This window comes from Boleophthalmus pectinirostris, unplaced genomic scaffold (assembly GCF_026225935.1).
Source record: "Boleophthalmus pectinirostris isolate CB_2022bp ecotype Guang Dong unplaced genomic scaffold, ASM2622593v1 HiC_scaffold_3, whole genome shotgun sequence".
Classification (NCBI taxonomy): domain Eukaryota; kingdom Metazoa; phylum Chordata; class Actinopteri; order Gobiiformes; family Gobiidae; genus Boleophthalmus; species Boleophthalmus pectinirostris.
In genome coordinates, this window is record NW_026571299.1 from 19,207,456 (window position 1) to 19,224,832 (window position 17,377).

General features: G+C 38.3%; 1 protein-coding gene across 1 annotated transcript in view; it reads left to right on the forward strand.

Annotated features, from left to right (window-relative positions):
- Positions 1-2,729: 2,729 nt before the first annotated feature.
- The window catches only part of slc25a26 (solute carrier family 25 member 26), a 62,225-nt gene continuing 47,577 nt past the window's right edge, over positions 2,730-17,377 (forward strand). The window contains exons 1-5 of the mRNA XM_055160059.1: positions 2,730-2,876; positions 3,272-3,428; positions 5,155-5,273; positions 12,055-12,159; positions 12,848-12,895. Of these exons, the coding sequence (XP_055016034.1) occupies positions 2,844-2,876; positions 3,272-3,428; positions 5,155-5,273; positions 12,055-12,159; positions 12,848-12,895 (462 nt within the window). The 5' untranslated portion in view covers positions 2,730-2,843. The remainder of the gene's footprint in view (positions 2,877-3,271; positions 3,429-5,154; positions 5,274-12,054; positions 12,160-12,847; positions 12,896-17,377) is intronic.

Sequence of the window (17,377 nt, forward strand, 5' to 3'; positions counted from 1 at the left end):
GTAGTAGTAATAGTAGTAGTAGTAGTAGTAGTAGCAGCAGTGCACTCCATGTTGTGGAGAATAGTGACATCATGGTGAAGTTATCGGCAGGCAACATCAGCTCAGACCTTTGAAAACAATAACAATACAGCTGAATATTGAAGGCTCTGTGAGTGAGAGGGAACATTTAACATGAATAATTTCAATGTATAAACTCAGCATTTAAGAAAAATATTTTCTACTCATAATTTAGAGATGTATTTTTGGAGATTAAAAATAAAAATAGGACTACACAGAGGTGGAATTGTTGGTGCTGTTTACTGTTACTTCATTAGTCCTTCTTTACTTCAAGGTGCCCTAAGTTTTCTGATGGATGCAATTTCATTTTCGCCAACTTTATGAAGATACTGTGCAGTTACAAGTCAAGAGCTGTGCAACATCTAAGGAGTGTTTTGTTTCTTTGCCATGAATGAGAAAAACGTGCTTATGTCCTATCCTCTAGCTGTAGATGTGATGCTTCTTACAAACTGTACATCTGTAGTTCGATTTGTCTCAACTGTCTATAATTGAATTTCACAGGCACAAATTATGCACATGTATAAACACTTCTTAAAACAGATGAATCAAAATGACATTATGCAACATTAGATCAACAAAGACACTCTTCCTGCCATGTATCCTCTGCCTCTACCCCTCGTCCCACTTTCTCACTGATGCCATATGAATTATATAAAAAGTGAGATTTACATAGGGAAAAAAAGAAATGTAGACTTTTCTTTTGCACTAGCATTCAGGGATGTAATTTATTGTTATTTCCAATCCTTCTGTTTGTTTTACAATTGATTAAAAAACAAAAAACATATGGTGTTATTGCAGTTTTGATCCTATGAGCTTAAATGTCCAGTTGCACAACTTGTCCCTCTTTTCCAAAAATATAAAGTAGTCACCCACTGCCATGTTGTGAACTAGTCAAATCAACACTGGCATAAAATATCAAAAATCAAATGCAAAAATATGTTTGTAATCAGTTCTAACCAGAGACTGTATAAAAAAGTGGACTAAGCGAGCGTGACTTCACCCATAGCGTTCAGCTCCAGTCATATGAAGCTTGCGATGATAACTGATAGATGATAGATATAGGGCCAAATTTGGAGCCAGATTCTATATTATGAATAGGATTTTTTTTTAACAAACTAGCAAAAACAAAAAACACCAGGATCATATAGTGTGGGGAAAAACAAAAAATTTTAAGACCAAAAGACAGATTTTATTTAGTTTTTCTATGTAAATCTCAATTTTTATACAATTCATGACCACAATTTTGGATGACATTGAAACACAGAAATCTGACAGTGCAACTTGTTGATTCTGTGATGTTCAAAAGAATGTCCCTTTGGTCTCCTTTTGCTTCGGACCCACCCCTCCTCTCTATTCTCCTGTCACAGAACCATGTAGCCTGTCAGCCCAGTGTAAAACAGAGAGCTGTGAGAGGGGCTGCCCTGTGCTCCGGCTGCTGCTGTGTCCTAATAATGCAAATGCCATAGATCAGATAATGAGCAGAAGCCATGTTACGAAGGATCGCGCAGTCACACTCAATATGTGTACTGCCATCTCCACGCAAACTAACCAACGCTACAGATGGTACTTTTAAATCGGGACTATTGGTGAAATTATGAAAATATATTTAAGGAATTCAAAAGTATGCAGTGTGACAGAAACTTAGGCATAGAAAGTGTCTAAAACTTATTGAAAAAATGTATGACCTTTCTGAGACCTCCTGCAGGCATAATAAAAAAAGATAGTTGTCTTATGAAAAGGCCGAATGTAGCCTATCCAAGGGGGGGAGATTACATAATTGGAAGTAAAGCAGGAATAAATTAATGACTGTACACACACAAAATTTGACAAGCCTAGAGCAAAAGCAAGTATCTAAAACTTAATTTAAATCTTCTTTTGTGTCTACTAATGTATTTTTAGGTGAATATTGAGAGCTTCCACTGAGCAAATGACAAAGAGGCCAATAAGCAAGGACATTTGGTGACAGGGTGATGAATGGCTGTACATGATGAAGCAGACAGGACTCTGGACACTGCAAACTTATCCACAAAGTGCAGAAGAAAAATCAATCCCAGGATGACACAGAATTAATGTGTTCTATTGACTGTGCACAGACGCAGGTCAATAATGATCAACATTAATGTACAACATGGACACTGTAAAATCAAGTTTGCTTCATAAATGTTTAAACACACTTTCCATTGTGTGCAACATAGCCTGACAAATCACTTTTTTACCTTGTCTAGTGCTTTGACTTGTTAGACAAAAGCTTGCACTACTGTATTGCTTTGCATCCAAGCTGGATATTGACTTGGATTTTTTCTTGGTCAGTTTTTATTCTATTCTGGAAATGCTAATCCTAAACTATAGCCTCACCACTTTTTCTATTGCCAACCTTGGCTGTTAGTCATGACTCATAGTCTAATGTTGAAAATAACAGAGAAGGAAGCACAGGGCCCCCCCTTCAATGTAGGATCTTGGCCTTGTGAGAGTGACCAGCAAATTCTAACATAGGCACACAGGCTACTATTGCTCAAACACTAGCAGCTCAACTGATTATTCTGATTAAAATTTACTCAATATATTGTTATTTTTATTGTAAAGTATCGTCGCTCGTCAGCAGTCTACTAGAAACAAGATCGAATTGCCGAGCGACGCGAGTAAAAGTGAAGGGCCAATCTGGCAACCCGGAACAAGATGGCTGCGCCCTTGGGAAACATGTTTTGTTTTTAGCTCTATGTCAAAGTGCTCCATAGTGAGAGTGTATGGACTGCGAGGCGGACAGGTGACCCGGCTCAGATCGGACTATGGAGAGACGCGAGTTCGCCGCATCCCTGGTGGTAAATCCGCAGAACTGCGAGAAACTGTGAATGAACGAAGGACATGATTATTCTGCAGGCTATTAGCTCCAAGCTGCATGCTACTTTTACACCACATTTATAAAAAAAATAAAATGATCAATCTTACGAAAACAAGCGAAAATATAACTACAAAGATGTGGTTATTTATTATTTTTTGTCGTTTTGGTAATTTTCTTCCTTTTTAGCCGTCATGAATAGTATGCACTTGTTACTCTTCTGTCTGTTTTTAATAGATACATTTATGCAGTTTCACTATTAATAATTGACCTGGAATCTCTGTCGACCCACCTTGTACACATTAAATGAGGATGATGTTATGTTATAATATTACTGTTTAATGCATTGTGATTGTAACAGCCTGTGGCTTTCTTCAGGCAGGAGGTTGTGCTGGGATGTGTGTTGACCTGACCCTGTACCCTCTGGACACCATTAAAACTCGGCTGCAGAGTCAACAGGGCTTCTTCAGAGCTGGAGGCTTCAGGAGAATCTATGCAGGGGTCCCAAGTGCTGCCATTGGCTCCTTCCCCAACGGTAACAACCTCCCAGTGTTCACATATATACTTATGGAAACTCTCACACCTTTGTATGCATATTCTGATTACAACACAATGACCCAAAAGCAACATTTTAGGCAAACCTCAAACTGCACAGTATAAACACAAAAAGCCAGCATACATCCTCCTTCACACATATTTCTCAGAACTCCGCAACTCTCTCCTTTGTTACACACACAAACTAACAAACTGAAGAACAATGCTGTTGATCATTTATTTCATGTTAATAAACTCTTTCTCAGGTCTGTAAAAAACACAGTTCGTCAACACAAGACAAATAATAAAAATGGCACAAAAAGTTAATTTGAAATGGAGGTGTTATTATTATTATTTTAAGCTTTCTACCATGTTGTAACATTGTGCCTTCATCAAAAGCATGCCTGAAGAGGTTCTAGACGTCATCCATGTATGATTGTATATTTTTACAATCTCTCCCGGGCCCTATTTGTATCCTCTTTACGGTTAGCTGTAAGATTCTGTCCAATGCTCAGTCCACAAGCCTACGTCACCCACGCTCCCACATGACAATTCTCCATAAATATAGAAAACAAGATACAAAACTGTACACAGCAACTTGACAAATCTGATGTGATGTGAAGTAGTTTTGTTAGAGGGATGCACACTCATGTGTTGTTATACTTCTCTGAAGGGGGAGTGACTTAATTCCAAGAGCAAATGGAGGGTAAACTCTGTCAAAAATTAAAATGAAATGTATAAAACATGTTAACACAATAAAAGGTAGCATGATGATATAAATATATTTTGTGTTAGCAGTCAATACCTCATAGAAGTATAATACCCCTCTTTAACAGAAGCTGAAGCTGATGTGTTATGAACAATTTTAGTACACAATTTTTTTTTTAAATCACTGTTGAGTAAATATTGAATGAAAAGTTGAAACTACAACAGCCACTTTTCCCATAAAACCCTCTCATTAATGTAGGGCTGTTGCTGACTAAAAACAAGCCCTACTCTGTATCTTCCCAAAATGTTTTCTCTTGTCAGTAGCATGAGATCCTGGCCTACACATATACATTATATATTTATTTTTTCCCTAGTTTTTCTGATGACTTTTAACACCTATACCATCTGTACCAAGTTTAAGTTTTTTTTTTTACCTGTAGATGGCAGTTGTGAAACCTGCCCCCCTCCCATCACCTGGCCTTTGTTCAGACTCATCAGGGCTGTATCTCAGTTGCAGTTTCTTGCCTTGGTCTGATTTGGGTTTGGTAGGGCATCCTGGTCATCGCTCACTGCCCAAGTTGTATTCCAATCCCCATGTCCTCCTCTCTCTCTACAGGAAACTAAGATAGAGAGACTACTGTGCTATATTTAATGTCATTAGTTTAGTTTATTTATTCAAATGGACAGTCTACATTAACCTTTACAGGAGAGATGCATTGTACTGGGTTGTAGCACTACCTGTAATCATTGGGCAGGCCGATGTTGCTACTCTTCCACACATTAACATTTTCTTTGTTACATGCATATCTTGTGTTTTTTTACAGTGTATATATATATTTTCATGACATACACTGCTCAAAGTTTATGTTAAGACAACTTTTTAGCAAGCAACTGTTTTACACACACATACAGAGACACACACTCCTGCGTCTCCCCTGTCAGTGGTTGTGACTGATATTAATTGCTCTATGCTGGTTGACTAATGGGCCTTAAATTGCCTTGGTTCTGCTTGGTTTCAGCCGCTGCGTTCTTTGTCACCTATGAATGTGCTAAGTCCCTGCTGGGGTCTGCTGGACTGCTATCGGCCCCCCACATGGCACCTGTCACTCACATGTTTGCTGCATCACTCGGAGAAGTTGTAAGTATCTGTTTTTCATGAAGTCCGGTATATCATCCTCCTGACATTAAAGAGGAGGTATTGTGCAACATCAATTTATTTTTTTGAACATGTTAGAACTTTACTCCCTCATCAGACACATGCCTGAAGAGGTTTAGATGTCATCCATGCATGTTTCAGTAATATAGCAATGTCTCTGTCCTTACGGTTAACTGTAAGATTCTGTCCAATGCTCAGCCCACAGGCCTATGTCATCCATGCTCCTACATGACAGTTCTCCATGAATATACATACTAGGCTTAATTCAAAACTGTACAACTTGACAAACCTGATGCAATGTGCTGTAGTTTCATTTGCAGGATGCACAGTGATTGTGTCGTGATGTTGCGTTGAAGGGGGGGTGACTTAGCATGGAGAGCAAAGACAGGGGAAACACAGTCCCTTAGAAATGAAAGCGAAAGTTATGTAATATATGAATACATTGTTTTTATCGAAAGTATGTTTTCATAATAAAACAAGGTATCATGGTGGTCTAAATATGTTATGTGTTAGCAGTTAGTATCCCCTCGAATTAAAATACCCTCTCTTTAATGACAATACATTTTTCTCTGGATAATTCTATTTAAGGTCTCTTATGTGTTAAATTAAATTAGATAAAATATTACCGTTTATCGTATACATTTTCTTCATCAATATATCACACAAATGTTTTTGTAGCGAGTAGCATACTACGTTTTATACTGTGTATCTGTTAACTGTGAGTTTACTTGTTTTTCCAAAGCCAAATGCAGATGGACATGTGCCAAAGATGGACAGTCAATACAGTATAATGTGTTGAGTGCCAGGCAGAGATTAATAGGGGCAGTGCTTTCAGAGGGCACAGTGGTATTGTGACAGGGGATGCAGATCATAAGGTTAAAAGGAGGTAATTTATTTTATGTGATACTACCTGCAATAAAAAGTCTAAAGGCAGCACTTTACTTTTACTGTCAATAAAAACGCAAGTAAGGGCTTCTCAAACTTTTCAAGGCCAGGGACCTATTGGTATGAAAAGATCCCAAGGACATCTACCAATCCCCAGGATGGCATCACTATGAAATTAAAAAGTTTAAACCATGTATAAAACCACATTTGTATAATGAATAATGATGAATAATAAATCATTCTTATATTCCTTTTTTATTGGTGTAATTTCCATCAAAAACAATATAACTTGCATATTAGAAACAGTAGCATTTAAGCAATGATCATTATTATCACATTTTACCTTGGACTTCACTCTGAAATGATTCAGCTATACTTTTTGTCATTTAGTCAACTAGTCAAACAGTTATTTGTATTGAAACTTTTTACAATACATTATCCATGAAATATGGAAACTCTAAACTTCTAAATAGAGAATATTTACAAATAAAGTTATTTATTGAAAATTGTTTATACCTTTTTGAGCATTTGATTTAATACAGCCACTGTTTTCCTTAAAAATAAAAAAAATCTTTTTGTGCCTGTGACAATTATCAAAATACGACGATCATTTTTACAAATAGTCAGCTAGGCTTAATTAATCTTAGTCGATTAATTGTTGAGGCCCTAATAGGTACATCGGTACATTCATACAGTAGATTATATACATATATATATTATTAAGAGCTTTATTTGTTAAAGCAGAGGATAAATGTATCATTGAGGCAGCATTTTAAAAGTACCCATATGTTCTTATCTCTCCTATATTTAGTGAGCCATCTGCTTTGCATACTTGTAATTGCTCATTTTCCCCTGGTTTCTTTCCCACAACTGCAAGTCCCAGATGATCACCAGTGGCATGTGCGTTCGGCATTTCAAATTTCACAGACCATTCCGAGGGGGCAGCAGATGGAGAGTGGGTGTAGTCCTGGTTTTCAGCTCAGGGCCCCTGGGTGCAGCTGGGTGACTAAAGGGTGCTTCCTCGGGACCGTCCCCAGATTTGCTCCCACAAGCTGGGTAAATAAGAGCTCATTGCCGCGTATTGACTCATCTAGTTTCCCAGCTCAGACTCCAGAGTGCTACAATTTAGTGAAGGGATTCTGCCTTGAAACTGCTGGAGCTGAGCAATTTCCTCCACCCATGTTCCAAACCATATGGAGGCTTTTGGAGATTTGCGTGGTATGAAGGGAGTGGTGGGGTAGTAGGGGGTATGGAAAGTGGGTGCCCCTCTGCTGTGTACCACCATCTTAAAAATGTCAGGGTTTTCAGTATTCATGGTTTTTGGATGGATGTCATTTTTTGGCCAAGTTTTGCATGTTTATGAAATGGGATTATTCCCGTTGGGAAGGTGCCCACTGTGCTGATTTTACAGATGTCTCTCTGTATGACTCATTATTCAAGGGAGAACATCATGCTAGTCTCAGATTAGCATTAGCGGATCAAAAATAGTACATTTAGTGATGTTTGTAATCACTGCGGTATTACAGTTCAGAGGGCAGGAAACAAAGCTTTTCCAAACTTTTATTTTGTCGCGGACAGTGTGGGGTGAGCCTGAGGTTCAAACTGCTTCAAACCCTAACTCCATCTGTGTGAGATTTGTGGACATCAGATTCACAAATCCATGCGCCCATAGTCTTAGGAGAAGCTGAGTAGGAAATTCGTATTAAAAATTATACTTTTTTGGACCAGTGAGGTTTCATTTGGTTTTCCGATGATTTATGGAATTTAGTTCTTTTTTCAGACCAAGAGTTTTTTTTCATACCTGACAGTTTCGACTGCTCACTAGCGCTCTTCCTCAGAGTGTTCACGTGATGTTGTTGTGACGTGTCCAGTCAGCTGATTTATATATGGCTTTATTTATGGCGCTATCATACTGGCCTCCTGTGGTAGGAAGACAGCGCCAAAACCTGTACAAATCAGTTGACCAAACACGTCACAGCAACATCACGTGACCACTCTGAAGAAGACCACTAGTGAGCAGTTGAAACTGAAAACAAACTCTTGGTCTGAAAAAAGAACCCAATAACATATGATGCTTTTTTACTTGTTTTGTTGTATACTTTTACAACATTATACATTTATAGTAGTAACTTTATTTAATCTTTAATCATACTTTTTTTTATCAGTCGAAAAAATGAATGAATTCCCTTCAGGATAGTAAAGTATTTCTTATCTAATCTAATAATAAATGACATATTTACTCAAACTTGTATTCAGTAAAATACTGCCATTGTCTCATATAAACCTGTGGGAAACACTATTCTTCAAACAGGCTAATCTTCAGGTTTTGCTATGAAGTGCCCCAAGTCAGATACCTTTGCAATGTATTTCACAGTGATGCAATTCCTGCTCATACTTGGTTTTGAATAACTTTTTTCTTTAGTCTCCAGACAGCTCTTATTATTAACGGTGAAACTGGCCTTAATAGATAAAAAAATAACGCAGCAACACATAATAAAATGTAATTTCTCGTGGTCTGCAAACCATCTTTATGACTCCATAGAGACAGACTTAGAACATTCTCCATGGAGATGTAGATAATTAATATGCCATTCTGCCAGGTGAAAGTAAAGGTGTTTTTTGAGGTGAACTCTTATGAAATCTCACTTTTTTCCCTTTATTCTCTCAGTTCAGTTAACAAGGATTGCACCAAGTGGAAATTAACATAAACAGAACAGAACTAAAGGATGTAATTGCAACTTTTTAATTTATTAGATTTTTTTTCAAAACAGAGATATAATAACTGTAGCTGCAAATGCATGTTAAACCTAGAACAATAGAAATCCACTGTAGAAGGCAGACAGCAGACTGACTCGAGCAGTGCACTGTGCACAGGTGTATGGGTGTTTGTGTGCCTCAGCGGTGCTTTGGGGACTCTTCCATAAAGAATGTGTACGCTGATGGCGTCTGTCAGGCTCTACCAGGCTGTTATCCAGCCATTAGATCAGATTTATCTTCATTCCCATTCGCTCGACGTTTGCCCTGAAAGCTCATTTGTCAAGGCCAGGCGGCGGTCTTCTTCTCCCGCATCTATACCCCCCTCCCCACGCCCTCACATCCCCTCACACATACACACACATCTCATCTGCAGGACGATGTACTGGAAAATACACTGTGACATGATGAGATAGAAGGGGAGGGGCGGAGAAAGGAGTTTTGTTGAGGTGAGAAACTGGCTGCCACTTAACTTGGCTCTGAGGGAGAATCCATGTATTGGCTTTGAGAAGCTCTGTGCCCCATTGGGGAGGTGTTCTTATCTGTTGTCTTTGAGGTGACGTTTTCCCACTAATTGCATCATAGTATCGTTTTGGTTTGCACTGACTCCTTGTCTCTGAGGTTCACTTAAAGTTTTACCATATGCATAAAACTGAATGACTGTTGGTCTTCAGTGTGCCTGTCTGTGATTGTGGTCTGCCTGTTATTACTTTAAAGTGAAGCCATAGACTGTATTCATATATAAATGGACATATCTAGTTCACTAGCCACTGCGTTCCAAATAGGAAGTGAGCGTGGGGGCACTTCCGGCTCCATCGACTATTTCCATTTGACGTTGAACATTGAAAAATGATTGCTCCTCTTTTTGTAACTGCTGCTGTGAGCCTCACCTTTTTTGTTTTAAAATGTTCATATTCACCCACTCTATATGGTCCTGGTGCTTTTATTTAGCTATGTTGTTCGTAAATGAATTCCTATTCCTAATTTTGAACTTGTCTTGAGTCGATTGCTATAGGTGACGTCACACTCCCCACTTCTTTATACAGAATGTGATTGAAGCACACAGATAAAGTGGTGTAATGGCCAAACTAGTGTATGTTGCTAGACTGTGAGCTCTGACTTCTCATTACATTACATTACTCATTAATATTGATTATTTAAAGAAAATACAAATAATTATCATTTATTTTAAACAGTTTTGAGCCACTGTATTCTTTTTTTTGGGTTGTTGTGAAAATGTATCACATTTAAAAACCTGAACCTGACCATATGTCAGATCCATAGTTCCAACATAACAACCTTACACTAATATGTTCAGATTTACTATAGTCCTTTTGCGTGCCCACCTCAGGATCATCTGCTTGTACTTTGCTATGCCCTCTGAAGCCCGGCAGTCACAATAGTCATACATTCCTTTAGACACGTTCAATATTGGAGCCATTCTTCTATTAATACAAATCCCTAATCTGTGACAGTAACATATAGCCATTCACACATAGATACAAAAATATTGTGCTTCATATCTAAAGGGAGGACTTTACTCACTGGGTTCATAAAGATCCAGTATTGTAAGCCCCAGTCTCCTAAACACTGTTCACCCAACGTTATACAGCTCTGTGATCCAATTTCTTCTCATTTCATGCCTTGGACGCTGCACCATTTTCTCATTTACTGTTGTTTGCAGGACCAAAGATGACCCCCAGCCTTCTCACTATCTTCTATTGAGTCTCCCATTATTCCCCACCACCCTTCTCACTTGCAAATGACTCCCAAATAAACAATGTTCCTTCTTTATTTGTTCTAATCACCGGCTCATTCTGCCTCCTCCTCAGCAGTGACAGCAGAGGAAAAGCTGCATCAACTCCAGGCCCCCATCCAATTACATCTGTAATTACTTGTCATAGCCACTTTTTCTCTCTTTAGCTGCCCTCTCCTGCACCTTCACAAAATGGGCTTGAGGAAAAAAAAAGATGAGCACTGTGGTGTAAAATGTAACTTGACCAAAGTGTGGGCAAATAGGCTATCAATGATCGTTGAATATGCTGAATGCAGTTGCCTGTCTGACCACTTGATGGTAGTGTTGCACTGCAGTGCAGACCATTTTTCACTTTCACGTTCTTCTTCAAGCATTTGATTAAATTCACTCAATAATTTTGTTTCATTGTTAAAAAATAAATAAATAAATAAAAAATAAAATAAAATCAAAATTGATCATTTCTGACTAATGATGTTTGGGAAAGCTGATCTTAATGAGAAAAGTGGAGATCATCGTAGCTTTCAGAAGAAATTCTCCAAATATTGGTTTAATAACCAAGTTCAACATTAATGATCTAACTTGAATGATTGATCCTATTAAGATTTGTAGGTGCACAAAAAAGTGAAAAAAGTGGTATGATAAATTTTCTAAACATAATTAGATTTCGTGACACTTATTTTGTTGTAATCAAATATATTCAGGTCTGCACTACAGAGCATCTCTGTGTTGTGTATGCAAGACCAACTTTGTCACTATCCTGGATGGATGAACAGGATAAGGCCTGCATTTTGTCTGAACTTTCTACACTTCACATGTTTGGGAATGGGGTGTTACTTGGAGACTGGCATCTGTAAGACTGTGGGGAGGCCCACTTCTTCCACTGTGATGAAGACAGAATAAATGGAGAAGTGTCCAGGTGGACAGCTCTACCTGCCTGTGTGCCGTATCGCTGCCTGCCTTTAGGGTGGTGGGACTTCTGGTGCATAAATATTCATGTCTTTCTTCAGTAGCTGTTGGCAGTCCATGTTTTTGTTGACATATGGTAGCTGAGAATGTGATATGCATCTATCATGTGTTTGAACTCGTACATCTGCAGTGAGCGTAGTGACCTTTTTACCTGCTCAGGTGTGATGTCTGTAGGAGTACATCTCTCACTTAAACGCTCATTAGCCAAACTGCTCCATGCAACTGCTCGATCCTCAGTGACATGCGGCCACCTGCCACACACTGAGATCACACATATGCTGGTGTCATGCATGCTCGCTTTAATCATGTAAGCCATCGGAACTGGGAGTGGCATGAAAATGAGAAGAGTGAAAATCTGTTGAGTTGAATGAGTTTGACTGCAGTGCTCTGTGTCTCCTCTAGGTGGCCTGTCTGATCCGTGTACCGGCTGAGGTGGTGAAGCAAAGGACCCAGGCCTCTCCAGGATCTACCACCTACCACATGCTGCTGACTACACTAAGACAAGAGGTTTAACGACTAATTATTTTTTCAATAGATGAATGCATTCCAACAGTATTCTAAAAACTGCTTTGCATATGAAGTTTACATGTTTTTCTTAATATAACTTGCTTTAATATCATTTAAGTGGCAGTATGTGGAGAAAAAAGCACAAAAATACAGGATGTAGCAGTGAGTTTTATAATTTTATTCCACTACCTCTGTCATTAACACCAAAAATCCCTCCAAAATGCAGGGGTTTAAGTGCAAGGGAAGCAGTTTTCTAACTGTTTAAACATTTAATAGTATAAAGGTGTTGTCATTTATTTTGATTACTATACAATTTAGTTGTGTTCTTGTTAATATTATTGTTTCTAGGTTACGGAATTACCTCTACCTATCTCAATCTGATATTCATGTCTAACCAGGAAGTAAGATGCTTAATAAAACAAAAAAACAAAAAACAAGACAAGACTTTTTTGTGAAGTCTTAAATATTATAATGTTAATTCTGCTTTGGGAAAATCAGTAGTCTAACCTGTCATATGTGCGTTAAATACACAAACACACCCAAAAATGCTCATTTCATCTGGTCCTTATGCTGCATTAAGATTCTCACCCATCTGTTACATAAAAACAGTGTGTGATAAGAGTGCACATAAAACTTGCCTACACATTTTGATAGTTCCCATAATCCACTGTGTTTTTCTTCTTCACAGGGTATCAGAGGCCTGTACAGAGGATATGGGAGTACTGTTCTCAGAGAGGTACGAGTTCTGTTTTTTGTTTGTGCTTTCTGGTGCAGTCGGTTCAAAACTCTTTTACACAGATGGGCAATTTTATTTAGATGTGTTAAAAGATGGTGATCACTTACTATTTGAAATATACAGTACCTGCTCTTTAATCGACATATGTTAAGGTTTATATAGATCTAAAATGGTTAAACTCTGCGTATCTTGCAACTTTACAATTTGATTTATTTAGCATCTCATTCACTTAATCCCACCTGGAAAATCTATTAATAAATCTAAAGTTGTATTGGGGACAATTACTAGTTTACTGAAGGTGGGGTAATTTTGATAGACTGGATGATTTTAGGCTTTTCCCATTCCTTCTAAAGATAATTTCTCCTGAGTAAGGTTAGAAAAAGATGATTATTTTTAGTTGTTTGTGACACTACCTCCGCCTGCAGGAACACACCTGATAAATGAATGAAATTAGTCATTTTATAGATGCAAAACAAAGGGATAAATGAGCACTGAGCTACTGGTCCCATGATGGTCATTCACCTTTATTACAATGATAAAATGTTAGTTGGACCTGAGATGCATGATAATGTGAATTATGTTTTATTAAATGTGTATAAATGTGTCATTTTCTGGCAACGTATTATTTGTGGATTTAAAAGGGCGTAAAAAGAAAAGTATGAAGGTGACTCTTGTTTCTGTGGGTTTTTAGAGCTGGGAGGACGTAATCTAGTCGCTTCTACTGCGCTAGCCTGTACTTATTTTCTCCCTCACTAAACTGATGTTATTCACGCAAATTCCATCTGGACAGATGGGGAAAAAAGGACAACAAGACACTGTGATTTCTCCAAGGGGCTCTGAATAAATGAATACATTTGGAGGCTGGCGCTTGGCCTGTGCATACTAACACTGGCAGATGAAACGCAACAGTGGCAGCAGGGATCCGGGCGAGGAAGCAGCTAAGGATGCTCTGCTGTGATTGGCTTTGACGTGTGTCAGGAAGGTAATTCATTTTCTCCTGGCCTCCTCTGCTATCTGCCTATCTGTGCGCCAGGGCTGAGGACCTCATCAAGATAAGTTTGTTTATGTGCTCTCCTCTTCGGCTGGCTGCTAATTTAGAGGCCCCTTGTGTTAGATATTTATTTTGGAGCTTCAGAAGGCCCTTTGATTGACATGATGTCACATTAGAGCAGGTTGTGGAGGGGAGATTGTTTTGCTGATGTAGCTGTTTAAAACTTTGTTCATTACGGGCACATATGGTTAGGGTTTTGATCGCCTTATCCTAAATATGCCCCCTCAACCAAAGCATTGGATTTTTGAAACTTTGTGGTCATATTAATCTTTGTCGTGGTCAGCTCTTTCCCATTTGTCAAAAGCTGTGTTCTGGCAGCTGAGTCTGCAGCTTCAGGCTCTAAATGAGCAGAGAATGAAATAATTAAAATCCACACACTTTGTCTTAATTTATGATCAAACATGTGTATAACAGACAAAACTTGTTCAATAACCTAAAATGTTTACTTTAAGCTGGTCACCAATGTGCCACCACTAGATGGCATGCTAAGATTATCTACTACACCTGAGTGCTTCTTCAGTGCACCTGTCTACCTGTTCTCCATCACATTCTTGACACCTATGAGCTGCCTTCAAACTGCAAGTTTATATAATTCTAGATACAATATTTTCAATTTTATGCTGCTTTTGGTCTGAGTTATTGATTTGAGCCGTCAGTAATGTATGAGAGCAGCTACTGTGACTAGAGTGAAGGGTTATCAAAAAATGAAGTTTCATCTTTCTTCAGTAGTTTTAAAAGTGTACAATATAACTTTTATGGTACAGATTACACCATTTGCTTGTCTCTGTGAAGAAGTTATTGCTTATGGAAGTTCCACAATATGGCATTAAACTCCTTTCCATGGAGATACCAGGCCAAATTTACCGTTCAGACTGTGGGAGAGGATACCCCGCTCACAGTAAAAGCACATGTTTTTTGCATTACCAAGAGAAACACCTGTAATTGAGTGAATGCAAGATATACAGGTTTCATAACATCTCCATCTCCAACAACTACCTTTGTTTAGTTCCAGGGCTGAAATGATCCAGTGTTTTCTGTTTGAGAGAAGAACACAGCCTAAATATGCAGGATTTGTGTGTTAAACTTGTGTGAATAAAACAAAACACAACTCCAGGTACGTTTGTGATGAGGAAAAATAGCGTAATATGGACCATTAAAAGAAACTTATTTTTGTACTGAAATTCTATTGTACATTGTGCTTTTATTAACTCTGTGATATCAAAATCAGTGCTATTGAGTCCATCTCTTTGTATCAAAATTAGTTAACAATGACTTTTTGATTTCGTGACAACACCACAGCCTTAAGTCACCTGTGAACTAGAGACAATGTAGGCGATTGTTAGCTGCATAAGTGAGTTTGGCAGAGCAGAGTAGAGCAGTTTGGTCTGGATTGCACATGTAATTCCTTCGTGCTCCTCCACCCAACAGCTGTGACCTGGCACCTGAGCCTTCAGTGTAGAGCTTATGAAACACCTTTTCATCCAGGTTTCTCCGCACCACACCTTGGACTTATCTGTGTCCACTTTCTTTTATAACATCCTTTTCAGTGAATTTTCAGTTTTGTATTGTAAGATATTATGGGTAACATAGACCATACAACGACATTAGGGTCAGGATATTATGACTGTAAATATGACGAAGCTCCATATCCCTCCAGATCTTTAAAACATTTTAAATTGTTTTTATTTTATTTTATTTTAATTGTTGTTTTTTATGTCTACATTTTGTATACACACAGAAAACATCAACTATATGAAGTATTATGTAGCAAGGGGAAAAAACTACATAATTCAATATATCTTACTTCATATATTTGATGTCTTCTGTATGTATACAAAATGTAGACAGCAGTAAAAACAAAAGAGATAACGCGTACAAAAGTTTGACTTGTAGTGGATGTTGAAATAAAAAAAAGTAAAATGAGTGGGGGAAGCATTAGTTTCATTAGTAGTTCCTTTTTAAGTATAAGCATTTTTTTTTCATTCATTTTAAGTGAAGATATATATGTTTTCATTCCTTTATATATGAATTTAATGGTCAGATGCACTGGCCCACAGGTTGACTGTGCGATTCCACACATGAATACTATCTTTGTATCCTTGGGCAAGACACTTAATGCCCATTGCCCTCAGTGTCTGCATACAGTGGTTTATTAATCTGTGTGTGAATGGGTGAGTGGTTCCTTGATTTACCATTTTAACTTTGTTCTATTGGCAAATGACTAGTCCAGGCCTTTTGAGTTTTCTCGTTCTCATCATGTCTAGGTAAGTTTCCCTTGGGCATGCTTTCCCCCATTAACAGAAAATGTGCTCAATAGGTAAAATCCTCCAGCTAGGTGGTCCTAACCAAGCATTATTCAAGATCTGGAGATAGCTGACTGCTCCTGGTGGACCCAGCGGCACCGAGGGATGGGTCAAATGCAGCGAATGATTTTCCCAAGCCACTATACTATATTATGCAAAATGGCCTCCTGGGAGCTTTAAGCCATGTTAGAATGTTGTCACCTCATCGGAAACACCTGGAGTTGTGTTTTGTTTTATTTACACAAGTTTGAGTAACTATTTATTATTAGTCTGTTTACATCTCCAGACCTCAAAATGCTCAGTTCCACCTCATGATGTCACAAAGCGATAGTTTTCATTTTAACAGCTACCTTTATCTTTTGCTCAGTAGAGATTGGCTATTCCAGGGCTGAAATTATATGATTCTAATGAAGATGTATGGACTTTAAAAACACATTGGAGCACTTCCTGTATTACCACATGACAGAGTGTTTTCAGTTTTAGAGAAGAACTCAACCTAAATATACAGGGTTTGCATGTTAAACATATGTGAATGAAACAAAACACAACTCTCGGTATGTTTATGAGGAAACAACATTATAACATAGATCAGAAAATGGCATAGTATGGGCGCATTAAACTACTTCTTGCTTCTACTATTTGCTATAAATCACATTTAGGTTGCCCTGACATTAAGTATGTTATACAGTATATTTAGTGATATTTCAGGTTTGAGGTACTTGACATATGAGTATTTTCCAAAAGGTTGAAGATGAGTTTTTGTGTATACACAGTTCCACACCACTTGCTTTCTGTCCCAAAGGAGGTCTTCTGCTTCCTCTTGTGTTCCCATGTATGACTACTCCAAAGCACAGCTGACCATGGTACGGGCTTGGAAAGATGCCACTCTCTGGTTAGTTTGACTCAACTTCAGCAGAATCTCCCATTTCCCTGAGCAGCGCTGTGCAGAGACTATTGTTTATGTACCCACATATGGTAGAGACAGAGGGATGGGGCCTGTTTATTTTCATCTGCTACATTTGAAAAGGCCAGGATTTTGGAACACGAGTGGAAGACCTTTGTGCTTACTCAACAACAGCTGCTGTGTTTCATTTCAGACCAGCCAGCAATTCTTAACTAGTGATGGGT